Here is a 20845-nt window from a genome sequence, read left to right on the forward strand (position 1 = left end):
AGCCAACTTACTTAATATTCCCTCAAGTTCTGGATGCAAGTCCTTAATGAAGAAAACTGGGCTGAGGACTGAGTCCTGTAAAACCCTACTACAGAGGTCACTAGTTACCCCATTCCCTGTAACTCTTTGTGTCTGACCTGCGAGCCAGTTTCTCATCCATCGTGTAACGTGATTATTCAGTTGTATGCCGGACATTTTATCAAAAAGGATCCCGTGAAAGACAGTATCAAAAGCTTTGCTGAAATCCTAAAAGATTACATTCACTGGTTTTCCGAGATGAACTAAGTGGGTTACCCTGTTGTAGAAGGAAATCATATTCAATAAGCAGGACTTTTCACTCATGAAACCATGCTTGTGACCAGTGCTTGTGACCACTGTGACCAATGACTGCATTTCCTCCAGTTTTTCAATACTTCTCAGAATATTTTTCATTATTTTACTAGGCACTGAAGTGCTAGGCAGGCCTGTAGTTTCCAGGGTCCTCCTTCTTGCCCTTCTTGAAAATCAGGACAACATTTGCTAGCTTCCAGTCAGCTGGGACCTCTCCATATTCCTAAGACTGCTCAAAAATCATCAAGAGAGGTTTTGCAATGATGTCAGCTAGACCTTTGAGGATTCTTGGATGAAGGCCCCACAGATTTTTAGGGATCCAACTGAAGCAGCAGATCCCACACGAATTCAGTTCAAGTGGGGCTTGATCATTCTCATAGCCATGGTCTCCATCTCAGGGCACTGATACCCCCTTGGACCACCATCCGTGTTGAAGACAGAGGTGAAGAATGCATTAAATACCTCTGTCTTTTTTACATCACTGTGAGATGACCATCCTCATCCTGCAACAGGACAATGTTATTTCTACACTGCCTTTTGCCATTAATATATTTTTTATAACTCTTTTTATTGTCACACACTTGCTGACCAGCTTCAGGTCCAATTGAGCTTTGGTGACAAAAATTTTCTCCCTACAGTGGCAAGCAGTATCTCTGTATTCTTCCCATGTCACCTGATCTTGCTTCCACTGGACATACTCCTTCCTTCCTTTCCCTTTTTTCCAAGACAAGATCCCTGTTCAGTCAAACCAGCCTTCTGCCTTTGCCTGCTTGACTTCCAACAGTTGGGAATTGCCTACTCCTGTACCCTTAGGGGATGGTGTTTAAAAAGCAATGAGTACTGATGGACCTCAGCACCTACAAAAACATTTTCCCAGGGGATTTTACATACTAATTCCCTGAGCAGTCCAAAGTCTGCTCTCCTCATGTCAAATTGAAGTTTTGCTGGCACTTTTCTTCCTGTCAATGTATATTTCAATCACTTTGTGGTCATTGTGGCCAAGATGGATGCCAATCATCACTTTGCTCATGAGATCTTCTCTGTTGACAAGCATCAGATCAAAGAGGGCCTGTTTCTGAGTTGGCCCCCTTAGGACCTATTCCAAAAAGTCATCATGCAGGCTTTTAGCAATCTTCTGGCCTGGGTTGGACCAGTTGTGTGAAGCTCCCAGTTGATTTAGGCCAAATAGAAGTCCACTATAAGGACGAGAGCAGTTGACTTGAAAGTGTCCCTTTGCTCATCAAAGAATAACATATCAGTATCTCTGTCCTGGCTAGGAGGTCTATAGTAGATTCACACCACGACATTAATATTATTTGTTTGTCCCTTGATTCTTATACAGATACCCCCAACTGTGGCACTGCCAACTGTGAGCTCCATACATTCTGACTCTTCTGTTACAGGACTCACCCCAGCACGTTTCAGTTATGCCAGTGATACCAAATCTCTGGGACTAGGCCAAAGTCACCTCTTGTTTGTTCCTCAAGCTGTGTGTATTAGTGTAGCAACATTTCAGGCATAGTACATTGTAGACAACACCTCATGAAGTAGATTGAGAGATGCTATTGCTGCACAGTTGCTTCAGGTTTTTGGAACACCATCCCATTGCTCATCACTGGCAAGCCTGGTATTTTCCCTTTCCCCCTTCCAAGCTTCCTTAAAGCTCTATCCACAAAACCTACTAGCTCCTGTATTGGAACTCTTCTTCCCTTCTGAAAAAGGTGCATCCCATCAGGTGGCAGTAGACCAGGTGTCAAATAGATCATCCCATGGCCAAAAAAACCCCAGAATTTTTCCTTCCCAACACTAGGCTTGGAACCAAACATTGACCTGATGCATTCTTATCAATATTATTCCTTGTTACCAGAAGGACCAAGGAAATCACTACCTGTGCTCTTGAGCCCTCAACTAATGATCCCCAAGTCCTGAAGTCTCTTTCAATTGCCCTCAGACTTCTCTTTGTTATTTTATTGTTGCTGGCTTGAACAACCAATAACAGATTGGTTGCAAACCTTGAGAAAACTAACAAACTGTCAGGCCAATGGATTTACCACAGGTCTACAGCCAGGTTGAGTGTGAAGGACTGAACAAAGATTCTCACACTAAGTGTGTAAGTACTGTCTTAACTCTGCAATAAACAGATTCATTTTGTCTCACATTCATATGCCAACAGGGTTACATAACAGAACATCAGTTAACTCAGTCTGTGTTTTACCTGAAATACATCACTTGCTCACAACAGTGATGTTCTCCATCACAGAAGCTTAAAGGCTCGGAAAGACCATCAAGTCCAGCCATTAACCAAACATTGCCATGTAGACCACTGAATCAGGTCCCTGAGTACCACAACTACATGTTTTTTGACCACCTCCCAGAATGGTGATTCCAGCCTTTTCCTGGGCCTGTTCCAGTACCTGACCGTCTTATTGGTAAAGAATTTTTTCTTACTATCTAATGTAAATATTCCCTGGCACAACTTAAGGCCATTTTGTCTTATCCAGTCACTGGTAAAAAGAGATCAATCCCCACCTAAGTACAGCCTTCTTTCAGGTAGCTGTAGAGAATAATAAAGTCCCCTCTTAGCCTCTGTTTCTTCAGACTAAATAACCCCAACTCCCTCAGTTGCTATTCATAATACTTGTGATCCTTCACCAGCTTCATTGCCCTTCTTTGGCTATGCTCTAGAACTTCAATGACTTTCTTGTAGTAAGGGTTCAAGGTACAGCCTCAAATCATCAAGCAAAGTTACTACACTTGCTGAATTCAAGGTGTTACAGCTTTTTAAGATTAAGTTAGTGGCCATTAGGAGGATTAGTTCATATCTATGTGCCCATTTTGTCTATAAAGCTTGGGTTACATACTGTCTCAACATTATTTCCAGCTTACCTATGATATGAACTATTACAGAATGATTCAGAATAAGGAGGCAGCTCTTCTCCAATATTGCTGCTCTTTCTGTCACTGATTTGGTATAGGCTGGTGATCCTACTGCAACTGGATCTAGTTGAACTGAATAATACACAACTGGTTTATGGTGAAGTCCACTGGTTATACCTCATGTTAATATACTTACAGATAAAAGGAGCATGATCTAATCAGGGAGCCTGAGAGCTGAAGCAGATGCCAAAGGCTCCAAAGCTCCTTTGATTACTTTAAAAGCTCTCACTGAACACCATGCAATAGGCTCTAACTCCTCGCTGTAGGTTTTCTCAGAGCCTTAATCAATTCTCCTAATGCAGAAATTCACAACCATCAAGATCCCACAGCTCCAAGAAATTCTCACACCCACCTTTTCAAGACCAGACATGGGAGTTTAATTATGGCCTCTATTCTTTCTGGCTCTGTGTGAGGAGCCAATTTAGTTTTGATTTAGCCAATTTAGCTTTTCTCAACCCTGATTGTCGAGGTTGTCAGAGGCATGTGGGGGAAAGGAGTGTACACATGCAGTTTGCAGGAGGCAACTAGCAGTGGGGGAAGCCTCATCTCTGGGGGGACTTCATCTGCGAACACCTCCCCGCGTCCCTGCCGCTTCGCCCCCGCACCCCTGCCTGATCCACTAGCCGTGCCCTGTCCAGGGTCCTGCAGCTCCGCTCGGACGCCCTCTCGCAGCGGGCCCGGGGCCGTCCTGGCGGAGCCGCGCTCGTGGAGCCTCTCCGGGACCCGCGGGCTCGTTCAGAGCCGGTCCGGGCTCGTTCAGAGCCGGTCCGAGCTCGTTCACAGTCGGCCCGGGTTCGGGCAGGCAGCGAGCACCGCCCGGAGCCGGGACACCGACCGCACTGCCCCGGCTCGCAGGGGACAGCGCTCTCCTCTTTTCCTCTCTGTCTCCTCTCTCTCTCTCCCCCACTTCTCCTTTTCCATTTTCCTTTCTTTTTTCATGTCTTTTCCAGCCCTCTTTTGTTTGGGCAAGTCCTTTTTCTTTTTGTATTTCGTTACCAATAAACAGATTCAATGTTTGTCTCTTTGGAATTAATTGCATCCCTGATCATCTATTTTTAAAAGAACTCCTCACAGCTCCCCACAGTGGAAGTCTGTCATTCACAGTCGCTTTACAAAATAAAGATGAAACAGTGTAACTTTATTTTGAGACAGTTGAAGTTTAGATAGAGGTGCAGACTGTCCCTTCTTTGCTAGGGCAATATATGAAGGTAGAGCATCTAGTATACAAACATTCTCACTCTTATTTTCTAATAAGAAGTCATCTGCATATTGTCCAACAACCAATAATGTTATACCTTAATTGCAGTGCAGTAAGTGCCAAAATTCTCTGCAGATTCACTAGTTTTACCTCTTGAAAACCACAACAGAAATTTAAAGCATTTTCTTATTTATTTTTTTTCCTTTTTTAAAATTCATATAATATCAAGAGTATTTTCCTTTCCTTTATCCTAAAGGAGCAATACAAAGCATTAGGCAATAGAATCACAGTTTCCTGACAGTACTCTTTATATATTATCCTCCTCCCCTAGAAGAAAATAAAACAGTGCTTCCCAGGTTAATATAAATAACACTATTTTGAAAAGTGAAAATGCTTCTTGCTGCTGTGACCATGCTACTAAACTGGGTCACAGGTGATGGCCTCCATTTAGGAACAGAACTACAGTAATTTCACGATTACAAGTCACACTGACTATAAGCAGCATCTCCGGGTGTCGGCAACATTTCGTTCTTTGTTCATAAACTAGCTGCACCTGATTATAAGCCGCTCTGTCATTCGCAGCGAGGACCCACGTGCAACCAAGTTTCCAAGTAGTAACAGAATCGCAGGATCGTGGGGTTTACTGGCTCAGCTCAGGAAGTGCAGGCACAGGGCTGCCGACAGGGCCAGGTGGTCCAGCTCGGCGGGGCCACTTGGGGCCAGCCACTGCTGCTGCCGGACTCACTCGCCCCAGCCCGGCGCTGTCCCATGGTGGCAGGCAGGGACGGAGCCCGCCGGCACCTGCGGCAGCGGCGGGAGGAGGGGAAGGAGCCTCCCCGCTCCCGCAGCAGCAGGCGGGGGTGGAGCCTGCCTGCTCCTGCGCCAGCAGTGGCAGGCGGGAGCCCCCCCGCTTCCCCCCCAGGTTGCGGGGATGGCAGCACGGAGCCCCCCGCCTCACTCCCTCCCCCCCCCCCCCCCGTTGCCGCCACAGAGCCCCCAGCCTCTGCCTTGAGCCGCGGGGATGGTAGCATGGAGCCCCTGCCTCCCTCCCGCCCCGCGCTGCCAGCAGGGAGCCCACCTGCATCTGCCGTGCAACAGAGTAACCAATTTGTAACAATCATGAAATGCCGGGTTTTAGTGGCAGGTGCTCGGCTCGGCACCCTGGCTGGCACTTCCGGGGTTGAAAATTCCAGAAAACTTTTCACATATTAGCTGTTCCTGAGTGTAAGCTGCATTTCCGGGGTGGGAGCAAAATTTTCATCAAAATGGTGCGGCTTATAATCGTGAAATTACTTAATCAAATCTCCTTGAGAGCAACTACAATAATTCTCCTTTTTTCTGGAGGAAGTCTTCAAATTACTTGCAAATTAGTCTTCATATTATTTGCATGTTTATTATTCTCTTACCTAATATAAATGCACATGTAGAAAAATGTGCTTTTAAAAATATTTTCAAAAAGTATACATAAGATATTATTATAAACAAATACTAGTTCACAGAAAATCTCACACAATAAAATATGTTGTTTCAGCTGATGTGCACCTTCTGAAAAACCCAGTCTTGTCATGGTGTTTTTAGTTTGCATCCCAACAATAAATTCACAGGTAATTATATATAAAACTGAATTCACATAAAAAGTTAAGATAAAAATACCACACAATTTGAAGATGAATGTGCCTCTAAAAGCAGGTCTCTCCAAATCCTTCTTTTTGAAGAGGTTCCATGTGCACAGAGTAGCAACAGATCAAAGAGAACAATCACTTCAGCTAGTGTATTGTGGGCTCACCAGAAATGTTTCCTCTGCATAATGATTGCTTGTTAGTTTTGAAAGAAGAAAATCCTTTAAGAAGCCCACAAAAATGTCAAATAGACCCTTAGGTTAGACTCTTGAAGGAATCACTGTACATTAAAAGACTGTTTACAGCTCACTATTTTGATAAGTTTCGGACATAATCTTGTAAAATGCTTATGAGTTTTTTACTGGCACAAATAATTCCTAAAAGTAGTTACGCTGTTTTGTTGATGGTGTTTGGTTTTGTCAGTTTTTCTCACATATAAACAACTCAGCCTTTTCTCTCTGAACCAAGTTCAGCCAAACCCACAAAACATCCCACAGTGTTTGCAAGGAAACTTCCCTGTCTGACCATCCAGGATTCACTCCAGCAGTCAGATTCCCACCACCTGAGATTTTCACTGCCGGGACCAAAGCCCCTTCACAGTAGCCAACTCCAATAAGCTGACAGCTGCTCTGCTTGACTCCCTACAAACATCCTCTCATACAGTCAGACAAGACCTCCTTACCTGCTTGGATGCAGGTTTCCCATAGCAGTGTCAGACATCTGGATCCTTAAAATAATTTGATCTGGTATAGACAGAAAAGTCAGCTTGAGCTGGGTGCTGAGGAGGAGGGATCCTGAACCAAGCAATCTCTGAGCTTTTATACCTTTACAGTCACTGTCCTTGATTCTCTGGGGTCTTTCTGCTGAGCCATAGGCTCCCACATGTCTTTTTGTGGCCAGTCACCTGGCTAGTGCCAAGTCCCCATGCCCTTTGTTGTGCAGGTGTTCTGTGCCAGGTCACAGCTTATTGCCTGGGTCTCCTGCTATTTCCTGTCATACAGAGCACAAACTGCAGCTTGCACTACAGCTGCCCGCTAAGTTACCTGCACTAGGTGTGGTCCTCAACAACTTTAATTTCAAATCCTTGTGAATAAGTTTAAACATCTGCAAAAATGTTTCCCCCTCATTTTATTGAACCCTGTGAAAGATGGGTACATTACCTTACAGCTGAGCTGGAGGCTCAGAATGCCATCCTGTGACTATGCAAAATACTGCACCATAGATGTAAATTACAGTAATTTCACTACTATTAGGCGCACTCTTTTGACTAAAATTTTGATCAAAACCCGGAAGTGCGCCTTATAATCTGGTGCGCCTTACATATGGACAAAGTTCAGAAATTTGCCAACCCAGAAGTGCGAGTCACGGGTCGAGTTGTGAGGGGTGGCGGCTGCAGCAGCCCCGAGCCGCGACAGCCACGGGAGCCATGTCAGCCAGCGCCGGGGCGGGCGGGAGTGCCGGGGCCCACGGCATGGAGAGGGCACCTGGGGTTGTGTTTAAAGGCTACGCCGATCTGTGAAAAATGTTTGCAAATTGAGCACCTGCCAGTAAACCCCACAATCGTGCAATTCCATTACTAATTTGTTACTTTGTTGCACGCAGATCCTCATTGCAAAATACAAGTGTGCCTTATAGTCCAGTGTGCCTTATAGTCGTGAAATTACTGTATTTTAATATTTTGAGCAACACTGCCCATGATGACGACAAATATTCACCTCCTTTTAATAATGAAGAGAGAGTTTTTCCCTGCTAAGTGATCACAAATCATCATGAAACTACATATGTTATGATTGGGATGCCTTATCTTTATCCTCATTTCTATATATTCTGTCTTATCCTTCTAGTAATTCATATGGTCACAACAATGGTCAGTTGGTGTTACCTTACCAAATATATCCCCCCTTTTTATTCAAATTCAGGTCAGTTATCCCAAATCTCAAGCCATAGTTTCAGTTTTTAATCTTTTTACACGAAGTCATGAAGTGAAGTGATATAGGAGATGCCAGTAAGGTTTGATAATATTTTTCATTTATTATTTCTAAGATTTACACAAAGCTCTTTGCAAGCACTGTAGTGAATTTCAGTGGCTTTAAGTCATTTATAACTGTTTATGCTTGAAATAATAGTAAGGCAAAAATGTGTTCCATTCATTTAAATTTGCATCAACTCTATTCAACAAGACTGAATTTCTGTAGGTGACTTTTCCAATCAAATATTTGGTTTCTCAGTTTAGTACTGTAAATGACACATAATATAGGGCAGACACAATAGGAGATTAAAATAATTATAAATTTTTTTATTTTTACAGTAACTATAGAAATTGATCAGTTAAAAAGAAAAGGGCTACTTACGGGCAAATTGTAAAAGCGGTCGTGGATGTTTGTCACCTGTCTCATTTGCAACTGAAAGAAGAAAATACGGAGAAAGAAATATATTGTTACAGTAAGATTAATGGTAATATGAATTTTTATGCATATACAGATGTCTTGGTTTAAGAAAATTTAAAGACTTAAACACTAAAATTACTCCCTTTAGTTTCAATTAATCCAATTAATTCAATTAATTTAATTAATTATTTCTGGCTCATCATACAGGGACATCTACTCCTTAAAGCATCCAGCCACTCCCCAAAGAGACCTCTGACCCGATGGATCACCCTGAAAGTATTTTTTTACTCCAGTGTGGTGAGTTTGTACAGTAATTTCGTGACTATAAGGCACACCCTTTTGACTAAAATTTTGGTCCAAACCCAGAGGTGCGCCTTATATAATGTACAAAGTTGTGAAATTCGCCAACCCGGAAGTGCGAGCCATGAGCCGAGTCGCGAGGGGGACTGGCGCCACGGGAGCGCCAAGCCACGAGGGGGGGGCGGGAGCGGGCAGCCCCTGGCCAGTAGAAGCCGCGTGGGGTGGGCAGGACCAGCCAGCCACGGGCAGCCCTCGGCCAGCAGGAGCTGCGCAGGAAGGGAGGGAGTGGGCAGACCCCAGCCAGCAGGAGCCATGCGGGCTGGGGGGACCGGGTGGCCATGGGCAGCCCCAGGCCAGCAGGAGCCACACGGGGAAGGAGGGAGTGGGCGGCCCCGCGCCGCCCCGAGCCACCCCAAGCCACCCCAAACTGTGGCAGCTGCAAGCTGCAGCCGCCCTGAGCCCCACCTCGCCACCTGGGGGCGGGCAGGAGTGCTGGGGCCCCTGCACAGGGAGGGCACTTGGGACTGCGTTTAAAGGCTACACCAATCTGTGAAAAATGTTTGCAAATTGAGCACCTGCCAGTAAACTCCACGATCGCGGGATTCCGTTACTAATTCGTTACTTTGTTGCATGCAGCACGTATCTTCATTGCAAAAAAAAAGTGCACCTTATAGTCCGGTGTGCCTTATATATTGTACAAAGTTGCGAAATTTGCCAACTCCCTGAGGTATGCCTTATAATCCGGTACGCCTTATAGTCATTAAATTACTGTAATTTTGGGTCACTCTTTGGTTTTTTTCTCCTTTTACTTTCGGGTGTTGGGAAGAAACTTGGGTTGAGATGGAAGCAGGATTCATCTACCCACAGCAGGAAGTTTACTTCCAACTTAAAAAGATGCTTCATCAGGAAAATTCTTATTTTTCAAAGGCAGATTTGAAGTGTTTTGTACACTGGTTATATGAACATTTTCCTTAAGATTCACAGGACTTATTTCTAAACGATGATTTCTTGGAAAAAGTTGGAGAGAGCTACAGATTGGGGAGTATTAACCAGTGATGAAATTTTGTCATTTGTTTCATATGATTGCTTCATGTGTTCCAAGTCCTGATTCATGTTCCAGGAATGCTAAACCCCAGTTAAAAGCCTCTCTTCTGTGTTCTCTTTCTCGTACCCCCACATCCCCTCCCCTGTCGCAGGAAAAGCTTTCTTCTCCAAGTTTTCCCATCCTTACCCCCTGCTGCACAAGATGGCTCCCACCACATGGTCGCAGCCACCCTCATGCACCCAAGATGGTGCAGACCGCGTGGCTGCAGGCACGGGGCCTGTCCCTCCCTCCCGTTTGGGACCCTGCCCCCAGGCACGCCCTGCCCTCTGGTTCCCACCGGCCCGGTCGTAGAAGTAAGGGTGGTGGGGTTACTATATCTGCACCAGTCACTTACAACCAAAGGGAAAGAAACCCCACTTGGGAGTGCGCTCCCAATCACACAGCTTTGGAAGCTCTACGAAACCGGAGGGGACGGAATCCGAGGAAGCAGACCTGTTGACTTCAGCTGCCATGACACCGCAAGACATGGCGCAGGCGGTGAGTGCCACCACTTTCCGCAGCCACAGCCGTGCCGAACAGCTGCTGCCACAGAAAACCTGCAGTTGCTCCGCCGCCACCACCACCCAGGGCAGCCCTCAGCAACCCTGCTGGCTCCAAGCCAAATGAAACGGGAGCTAGGGGCAGCGGTCTGGCCTCAGATGGTCTGTGTAGCTCTCAGCAGCACCAGCGCGGCCCAGTGTCCCCCGAGCCGTGCCACCAGCACCAGTGTGCCACATCGGCTGCACACCAGCCACGCCGCCCCTGCACGGGCACCGCGGGAGGGGGCAGCGGGGGGAGTCACACGCAGGTCTTCCACACCCGCTGATGGGCAAAAGGAACTCTCCCATGAAGGCAGAGTTTACGAAGCAGTTTTAGCGGTAGATGGGAATTTCCGGCATGTATGTAGTTGGCTCTGCTGCCTGTTGCTTCCTGCTGCCACCGACTGCACTCCACCAGTGTTGCTGATGCTGTCCATGCTGGCAGAGTGTCGGGGGAGGAATCGCATGCAGGCACAGACGTGGATACGTCCAGCCCCAGGGACCAGCTCAAGCTCTGAGCTGCTCAAAGATTTTGCAAAGTTCACTCTGAAACAGTTTTTGATTGTGTAGTGCAGTTTGACTGAGTGGCTGCTGCTGGCAGCCCAAAGTAACCCATTCCAAAGCAGAGCCTTCAGCAAATACTGTCAGGAGAGAGAGATGGCCCTCTGCTTCCCACCTCAGAGTTGGAAAGGGACCACAGCAACACCCCCACAGCCGTCCTGGTTCCATTTTCTGGCTGCAGACTCCCAAAGAGACAGTAACAATTTTTGGGCACAGACAGACATGGAATACTGTAACATCTCGGGCTACCCACAAGAATAGGAGAAAAGTCCCTTCACAGTAACAGCAGTTCCATTAATGAGTATGGTAATAAAAAAGAAAGATTATTGCACCTATATAAATTAAATGTTCCAGTAATTTTGGAAGCCCAAAGGTTGATTTAATAGCAAATTAAATTAAATTCCTGTGCAAATGAATCCTACAACTTTTGGAACTGCATATGGATATCACCTAGGATAAAAACAATTCTGTACAAATCCTGGGTTTTTTCTGCCTCAGATTCATACTGGCATAGCTCAACATTGCTGGCACCCCGCTTGGTACACAGTTAGTCAAGAGCATAAACAGCTCTGTGGAGTTCTCCCAATATTAAACTACAGCTGAAAAAGAGAGGAGTTTTCAAGGAGAGTAGTTACTATCCATTACTTTCTTTTGTAGCTAAAATAATCATGAGGAGCAACACTGGTAGGCATATAGGGAAGAGAGCATAAGGGCACACAGAAACTTTGCAAATTCTTCGCTTTCTTTGAAAAGGCTGTTTTCTAGACCAAGCAAGCTAATAAAATCCATAAAAGGATGCAAAAAATCAGAACTGAGACTCACAGGTTCCTAGCAAGATAATGTCAAGTAAACTGCAAAGGATCTTTTGAAGTCAGAAAATACTTTGATAAAATTTAATTCTTCTGTCAAGGCTTATAGCGGTTAGTTTAAATTTGGCATTATTTTGATCCATATCCACTGTCACTGCAGCTTTCTTACTTGGTCTTCAATCTCTATTTGCTGATTAAGATGACTCTAGCACTCACTTCAGTGAACAGAGGGACTTAACAAATCACTGGCTCATTTTGCTCCCACATTAGCCAGCAGATGGTAGCCTTAAGACACTGGATGCCTGTATCAGCCTAGGAAACTCACCAGGCTGACCAGAGCAAGGGCCCTGAAGTATCTCAAGTAGTAAAACACACCTTTCTTTGGATTAAGTCCATCACTGTGACCTGAAGCACAAACCCAAACTAAATAAGCTCTCCTGGGACATTATATGCAGACATCAGAGAGATGGTACAGAGTTATGCTGGTCCAGAGTCAAAACCAGCTCTGCTTCAAGTGATGGAATGAAGGCAGCAACATACTCTATAGAGCTGGTATCAAAACATTTGGATCCATGACATTAAGAACCATGCCAGAAAATATTGCTATAGCAAATATGTAAAGCTCAAGCAGTTAGTCTGTCTTCAACTCAGAGATGACAATTTGCAGGGGGTAGGCTGATAGACCACCAGCCAGTCTCTTCAGGGGTCCTCGGTATCTGTATCACAGCAGAGACTGGGCAGATTCATAATATGCACTGATATCTTAATTGGAGCATCAAGTGAACAATTAGATGGACCTGCTAAGGGCCTCTAAACTGTGCTATTATTTGCCTTAGAGTAGTCCCTCCACTTTGGTGGCAAATGGCACTCCCTGGTCACCAGGGCCTTCAGGTGCACAGGTCTTAACTTTGTGCCATCCTCCTGGTTTTTGCAACAAGAGCACTTCACCTAGGATCTGTGTTTGGCAGCTCAGCTCCCAAATTCACAGCACCCAGCTCAACAGGTGGCATTAACCCCCCTAAAAAATTAATATTTTCCAGTTCCAGAATGCATAGGTTTGTTTTCAGTAGGCAGTGCTTTCCAATGATATCAGATGGTCTCATACATAGAGTAAAGCTTTTCCATCTAGAATACAGCCATGCAGAACAAAGGTGCAATGAGAACAGCAAGGCAACAATGAGGACAGAAACACTGGGGATGCTAAACCTGAATTACTAGGAATACTCCTGGTACAATTGAGATAACCTCTGTCTGGGAATTGTCCAGGCCCAATACTCTGTAAGCAAGGGAAAGGATTCAGAACCAAAAGAGCATTTCTGCATTTGCTCTCTGTGAAAATCTTAGAAGATTCTACTTGATGCACTTTTTTCTGTGGAAATCCTGGCCGATTTTCTACACTTATAGCTGTCCTAATTGCAGCCAGGACAGAGTAAATTTTTTGCAGTCAGTGTGAGGGGGCATGGCTAGGACATGAAGGTTATTCTATACCACCTCACATCATTGCTGGCGTGAGGGAAAGGGACTTTTTTCTGGAGAGAAGGGGTTTCTTCTAAGGGAGCAAGGGTAGCAGCCAGAGCAGTGGGGTAACACTGGTTCCTAGCTGGAGGGACTGGTTTGGATGGTGGTAGTCCTGACCTAAAGGGAGTGGTCAGGGTGACATGGTGTGGTTGTGGTCAGGTCACAAGCTCCATGGTGAGCATTTCTGCATGTGAATCACTCTTTCTTTTGTACCCTTTTATTATTGTTGTTGTTATTACTGCTCATTTTCTTATGCCATTGTGGTTTACAGTAAATTGTTATTATCTCAACCCATGAACTTGGCCTCCAATTACCATTTCCAGCCACCACAGGGAGGAAGAGGGAGGGAAGAAAAGGAGGAGCAAGTGAGGTTTGGAGAATCTCAGTGAGGGCACTACATCAGGGACTATCATTCCTTAACAATGACAAAAGCAAACCCACTCACACATTTCTCCTGAAGATAAATATACATCTGGAAGAACTCCTCTAGGTCATATTTTTGTGCAGTGAATCTAAGCCACACAGATGGAAATAATAAACAATGGCATCTTTATAACAGCAATCTTCCCATGTAGGCTACTGTGGTGGGTTGAAATAGCTTGCTTTTTGTTAAGGAAAAAATCCACCAGGCACAAAAGTAATTCTCTCTGTAAAGACCATTACAGCTTCCTGCATGCCTGGCAAAACCAATTCCTGGCTGGCTCAGAGAATTGATAATTTAAGAATTAGAGAAGTTAGAACCACCTCTATGAATACCAAATTTAAAGAAGGAAAAATCGTGAAAAGTTCTGTCTTACTCCCTGATTTCTGCAAAAGAGTGGAGGTCCTGTCTCCCCCACTCCCCTTCCCGGTAAGGCTGAGCTGGCCCACCCAGGGCAGGGGGAGGGGAAGCAAGAGGCAGAGCCCACAATTCCCTGAGGAAAAAACCTGTAAGTCCATGTAAGAGACTTTCACATGCAAACAGGTTTATTCCAGGCTGACTGTTAGCCGTGAACTTAAAACCATGAGCAAACTGTTTCCTGTGGCATGGCAAAAGAGACCCTCATGCCTAAATGAACTGAAGAAAGATTCTTTTTAAAAGTGGTAAACTGACTGATAATCACAGGTTTTGTCTCTTTATGTTGTCGGTGGGAAGGAAAGAGGGGTTGGGGGGAAAGTGTCCTAAAGGTTTATTTAGTTCTTACCATTCTTCTTTTATTTCTGTTAATAAAGTTTTCTTTACACCTTTTAAAGTTTTGAGCCTGTTTTGCCCCTAAAGCATTTTCTCCTAATCCTTGTCTCAACCCCATGAGTTTAACTGGGTTTCTTTCCCTCCTCTGCTCCAATTATAGCAGAGGAAGATGAGTACATAATTTTCAAGAGTGCACTGGTGTTTGGCCAGGGTCAACCCACTACAGCTACCATGGCTTCCAGCTCACTTCTATTAGAAAACACATCTTATAAACAATAGTGCTCTGATTAGATACATGAAAGTTTTATCAGACTGTTGTAGCCTGCATACCTGACTGGCATACCCTTGAAAACCACCTTTATGAGCTTCTTCACCCACTCCTCCATTTCTCATCATGTTTCCCTCAACTTGTAGCATTTGAGTTGAAATGCAGTCATCAAGTGTGTTTATATCTCTCTCACATTGCACCCCTTACCCTTTTTTAGTTATATTTTCCCTGTACTAAGACCCAGGTACCTTCCTGCAGAGCTGAGATGTTAAGAAGACTTTCCTGTCTGACCACCCAGTCACTATCCCACCATCCCAGACTGTCCCTACAGGGACTGAAGCCCCTTTGCAACAGAAAGCTCCAGTGAACTGTCTCAACTCCCTATATACATACCACTCACACTATCAGAATCATTTTCATTACCCATTCAGCCCTAGGTTTTCCATAGCAAAGTCCCAGATGTCTACTAGTATAGTAAAGTAAGTAATTTAATCATGGTGCAGCAACACAATTAAATCCTAAAGCAGGCGTCTCCTGGAAGGGATCCTGAACAAATAAATCCTTGAGCTTTTATACTGTCAGAGACTGGAAAAGGTAGTCTGTTTTGAGACAGCTTGGGAGCTTGGAATATGTGGTTGTGTGTTGGGTTAACAGGTATTGGTGTAAGGAAAGAGTTAAAGAACAACAACAGCAGCCCCAGCAGCAGGTCTCTCTCAGCATGTTTCTGAATGACTGAGTTTTTGCTTCTACATCAACACAGACACACACTCTTCATGCTTCATTACCATGGCTTTGGAGAGAACAACAGAAAATGTCAAGAGGACAGATTTATTGTAGGACTGTGATCACGTCTGTAAGCTGTAACCAAAAAAAAGCTCTTAGGAGTAAAGATATATATGTTGATGCTCCTGAAAACACCTTGGGTTCACTCAGATTCACTCTCTCTCTGCTGGTGGGTCTTGTCTATTCATGCATCACAGTTGGGGGTAGATCAGACCTTTCCCTGGTGAGGTAGTCCCCTGTCCCTCATACCCCTCAGCCCCACAGTGTCACTGGAAGCTGTCCCAGTTCTGCCTAACACAGTCCCTGAGTGGCCAAGAGACCCTAAGTCCCACTTGGGAAGAAGGTCTGGGATGGGCCAAGGCTTTAAGAAGCCTGATCACAAGACAAGCATGTTGTCCTTTAACCCTACCTTTATCCTAGAGCTCTACATCATTGGAACTTAGGAGCTGGTAGCTGTCTTTTTCTCTGTATCTTTCCTGTCTTTCTGGTTTTGTCCCCTTATTCTTCTCTCTTCTCACAGAGTATAGCATCAGATTGGTAACAATTTATGTTCAATGGGCTGTCTATGCTGTGATATATAGTATTTACTCTTTTGGCAATGTTCCTTAACTTTCTATAGTTCTCCCATAAATTTCTGTTTATTTTTACCTCTTGAGAATATTTGGTTGGAATTTTGTCCTTTGCATCTACCCAGAGCAAAAGAACCTTGATTTAGCCCTAGGTTTGAGTGACCAGGATGTAACATATACCCTTTACAGTCTGTGAGCCCATTCCAATATTGATATTTATTCTGCAGACTTCTCATCTTCATTGGCTCTTGGAGAGTCTCTGGGTGACTGGACACCCCTCTCCATGGCCAGCACCACAGGATGTTAGGCAAAGGGTTAGGGCCAATTCATAGCTTGTTGCCTGGGGCTCCCACCTTTTTCTTGCTTCCAGGGCACAACCTGAATCTTGCATTGCAGCTGCACTTTGACTTATGTGCACTGGGTATAGTCCTCACCAGAGAGACTAATTTGCCCATCTAGAAGAAAGGATGCAGAACAAAAATCAAGTGTTTGTGCCGTTTCTTATATTGCTCCATGTGCAATTGCTGTCATAGGATGCTCAGATACCCCAGTCTGATTGACACAGACTAGAATAAAGTGCACAAGGAAATCTAAGTGAGAATCTGCAGAGGTACCTTTCTTCAGTACTTTCCTTTAGTCTTCCTTTCCATTCCCTTCCCTTCCCTGGCTCCAAAAATAAGCTCATAATCCTGTACTTCTGGCTGCCATCTGAGACAGACCACTGAACTGCCTTAGTCTGGTTCAGATCAGCAACTCATCTGTTTTTTGGATATTCACATATAGATACATCTATAGATATAGCACATATAGCTCTTATATGTAATCATCATTAGTGATGTAGTCAAATATATGTAGACATGATGACATCAAGTCATGTCACCCTAAACTCCCTTGTGCAGGGATATGAGGCATGAAGCATAAGTTACCAGCACCTAGCAAGTGGCTGTGCTCAGTGTTACAGAGGAGGCCAAAAACCCTGGAAACACTTGCTAGCTCACCTTGAGGGGATAAAAAAAAAATAAACATTCCTCCCCACAGTTCCATATCACGACAGACCGCTTTCCTGGTGCATGAGCAGCAGGCAGCAACCCAGCCCAAAGGGATTGGAAGAGGCCTGACAGGAAAGGCAGTAGTCATGCTTGATGCTGCAAAGAAAGGCAGAAACCAGTGCCAATCTGCCTGGAGGGAAAATTCCCAGCACTCGTGGCCAGTTGTTCCCTCAGCATGTCGACAAAACCTGCTTCATCATCATCCCACAGGTTGGTCACACCTCCCTGGAGATGCCCATACCCCATTCTGAGTCAACCTAGGGCAAACACAGGGATTTCTGAGAGTGTCCAAATGCCCTCAGCCTGATCATCTTTGGGAGCAAGAACCCTTTCCTCTCCAGGCAGGGTGATCAAAGCATTGGGAACCCTGGCAACATATCTGCATCCGTCTGTGGCTCCCCTGCTACCAAAACCAGGCCATGCAAAACCAAGACATTCCACCAGCTACTCATTAGAGGGTGCCTGTACAATTCCATTAGTCCTCTCCAAAACTTCCAGTCTGTCCCATCTGCAACGTCCATAGTCAATCTTCCAGCACATATATTTAATAGCCTTTGACACATAAGGTGTGCCTGATTGCAGTGCACAAAGATGCACTACCATCCCAGAAGCAAGTCCTCTAAATAAATAAATCTGTTTTTCTCCAAGTTTCACTATCATCTCCTCATTCACTGGTAATGTACAAGAAGTTTGTGGTCTCCAGTTTAAGGAAGGGTTTTGACCTTCCCATGCATTTGTCTTTCTGAGGTTTTAAAATGTGGGAGCAATTTCAGTGGTTTCCCTCCCTCTCACTTTGTTTCCTCTGCAAGGAGAATCCAGATTGTAAACCTTTGCACCATCTGATGTTCTAAATGCTGATGCATAATAGCTGTGAATTTTAGACATTTGAGGCAAGAAAAGTACTCAGAAAGGGTGAAGGTCAGAAAGTCTTAAATTACATAGTATATAGTTCAAATTATTTCAGAATATATGCTATTGGATTTGCACTCACCTCCTGCTCTCAGACTCAGGCTCTGAATTGAAAAAGGAGTTTGAAAGTTCAAAAATTTTAAGAAAATAAAATTATGTCACGTTGATTAAAAGTTTGCCCCAACTCACAGTAAATTTTAGGCTAGCAATCCAGAAATCAGAGGTTAATCTCTGAGGAAACCCAAGTATTGCAGAAATGAGCATATGCTCATCATGATGAAGTTGTGCAACTTATCTCTGGGTCAAACAGAAAAATAACAGAGGGCAATGGTCAAATTTGAAATTACATTTTCGCTGTTTTGAACACTTCTGCTTTGTTTTGGAAAAGCACACTGGAAAATAAAGCTTAAGAGACACAATGTCAGAACTTGGTTGTCAAAAAAAATCATAGTATTTATGACCACACTTTTGTAAGCAGGGTAATATCTTTTTCTTTTCCTTCAAGAAGTAATTTAGCTGTATCTGTAATGCTAAAAACTATGGTCGGAAGTAGCTCTGTACACAACAGAATAGTAGCATCCACATTTGTCATCTCAGTTGCTAAATTTCCCCTAAGTGAGTCAACTAGCAAATGACTTGCTCTCCAAACAACAGGATGTCACTTCAATTAATCTAAATACTGCTTCATCTGTAAGCACATGGAAGACAAGAGATGGCAAGCCCACATGTACCAGTTAGATTCACTTAGCAATTTCACAGAAGTGGGTCTAGACTGCCACCACTACTCTAAAATCATTAAAAGAATGTCAAGTGCCCTTGATTTTCAGGTGACGCCTTGATGAAAACAAAGGAAGATCAAAGTGTACTTTCTTGTTATAGTATCATTCACTTCCTAAGTTATATTTTGCAATTAGAAGAATGATATTTAAACTGCACCCTTGGCAAAGTTAATAAAATATGTCCACTACTGACCAAGGCAACTACTGACCACAAAGTAGTCAAAATAAACAAGTGTCATTGAACTAGAGTCCTGCTTTCACCAATATTTGACATTAGTGACCTAAAGAGGCAGTCCTGTCCTTTTACCTTGCATTTATTTCCTAATCTGCACCAAGATGACACAAAGAAAAGCAATGACACTGATTTTATCCAGGATCAATTCCTGGTTTTGGTGTCTTTCCCAGACACCGTACCATCTGCAGTGGCTGAAGGTGATGACAAAGCAGAAACATATTGAAGGGAAATGGCAGAACTACTTCTTTCAATGGTACCAGTGATTTGAAACACCTTGAACTGCTCAAAAAACTTTTGTCTGACTGACTCATTTCTGCTGGTAAAAAGGGACCAAAAAAAGCAATACACAGAGTAAGAACATTCAGAACATTCATTAAAGCCTAATCATAATGTTAACAATCCCAAAGTTACCCACCTCCAAGGTACAACTACACCTCACTGGGTATGTACTCTATATTCTTTTTGGCTGTATCTTTAAAAGCAAAGCAAGATAATTTTACACCAATCTGTAACAAAGATATGCATGACTAGAGTCACTCAAGCTCCACCTAACACAAAGAAATGCTATAAAATTAAGTGAAGAATGAGGGAGAAATACAAAAAAAAAGTATAAAAGTTGGTCGAGAATGGGGGCAAAGTTAAGGAAGTCTCCACCATAACTGCTAGGATCAGTTGATGGGCTGAGCCAGTCTTCTGCCCTATAGGGTAGGAATCATACTCTGTGCAGAATGAATACTTTTGCTGGGGACTAGAGCTTGTCTGTGTATTACCTTGAATATGTTTTTGCAGTCAGATACCATCACTGACCTGTCACAATTTTACATTAATAAAGACTGTTATTCCCCAGACTGTTAGTGTGAGTCGCTCATGGGCACTAGCATCCACCAGCAGTGAATAACATACTCAGATAAAGAGGAAGACCCACTGAGGAGTGTCCCATATGCTATTTTGGTGTGTTTTTCTAAGTCAGTTAAATCACCCTCCAGTCCAGCACTGCTCTCTGAAGGGTCCTCCTGACAGGATGCTGACAGACTGGTCAGGCACAAGGTTCTCAAATTTCCTGGGGCACTGACAGACAAATTAAATACTAAGGGTCAAGTATATCTCCCCATTAAAGATCAAAGGAACATGCCCTTTTCATGTGACATCCCCACTATGTCCAATGAGGAGCTTTAGTTCATAGATACTAAATACACTTTTAAATTTCTTTTTTGATATTTTAACCATCTTCTTCAGAATTTATTTCCATTCAAACACTGTATCACACCTCTTATATTCTAGGTGGACAAAAATCTTTGGCAACCACTCCCTCAGAAAACTCCAACATAAAAGCCCTTGCTTATAAAATCCCTTTACAATGAAGGAGGAAAAAAAAATAAAAGAAGATAAAAGAAAATTAAAAACCTGTTTGTCTGGGTTTTTTACATTGTTGACAAACAAAGTGAGGGCATACAAGCATGTGTGATTATGACAACAGGAAAAAAGAATAGCAGTAAGGAATTTTCTGTACAAGCAGAAGGCTGGAACTTGCAGAGTTCTGGAAAATGAAATAAATTGTGGAATGTTTCAAAATAAAAATGTAGATGCTCAGTAATTCTCAGTGAAACAACGGTGTCTCACTATCCTTATTAGAAGTGTTCAACCCACTATTTTTGTCCAGTTTGATCACTTTTCCCTTCTTCTCAGAAGATTTAAGTCTTTGAAAACTGTTGCATGAGTGTCTCTCATTTTATCTTTGACAGACTATTTAATTACTCACTCTACCCTTTTTTTTTTTCTAAAAGCATGTTTTCTAGACTG

The 20845-nt window shown here is 43.8% G+C and overlaps 1 protein-coding gene across 3 annotated transcripts in view; it reads right to left on the reverse strand.

Annotated features, from left to right (window-relative positions):
• The window catches only part of PDE1C (phosphodiesterase 1C), a 255859-nt gene that overhangs the window by 223089 nt on the left and 11925 nt on the right, over positions 1-20845 (reverse strand). For all 3 annotated transcript variants that reach the window (XM_033078935.1, XM_033078954.1, XM_033078944.1), the window contains exon 2: positions 8436-8486. In XM_033078935.1, coding sequence (XP_032934826.1) covers positions 8436-8486 — 51 coding nt within the window. The remainder of the gene's footprint in view (positions 1-8435; positions 8487-20845) is intronic.

The sequence above is a fragment of the Catharus ustulatus genome, chromosome 1 (assembly GCF_009819885.2).
Source record: "Catharus ustulatus isolate bCatUst1 chromosome 1, bCatUst1.pri.v2, whole genome shotgun sequence".
Classification (NCBI taxonomy): domain Eukaryota; kingdom Metazoa; phylum Chordata; class Aves; order Passeriformes; family Turdidae; genus Catharus; species Catharus ustulatus.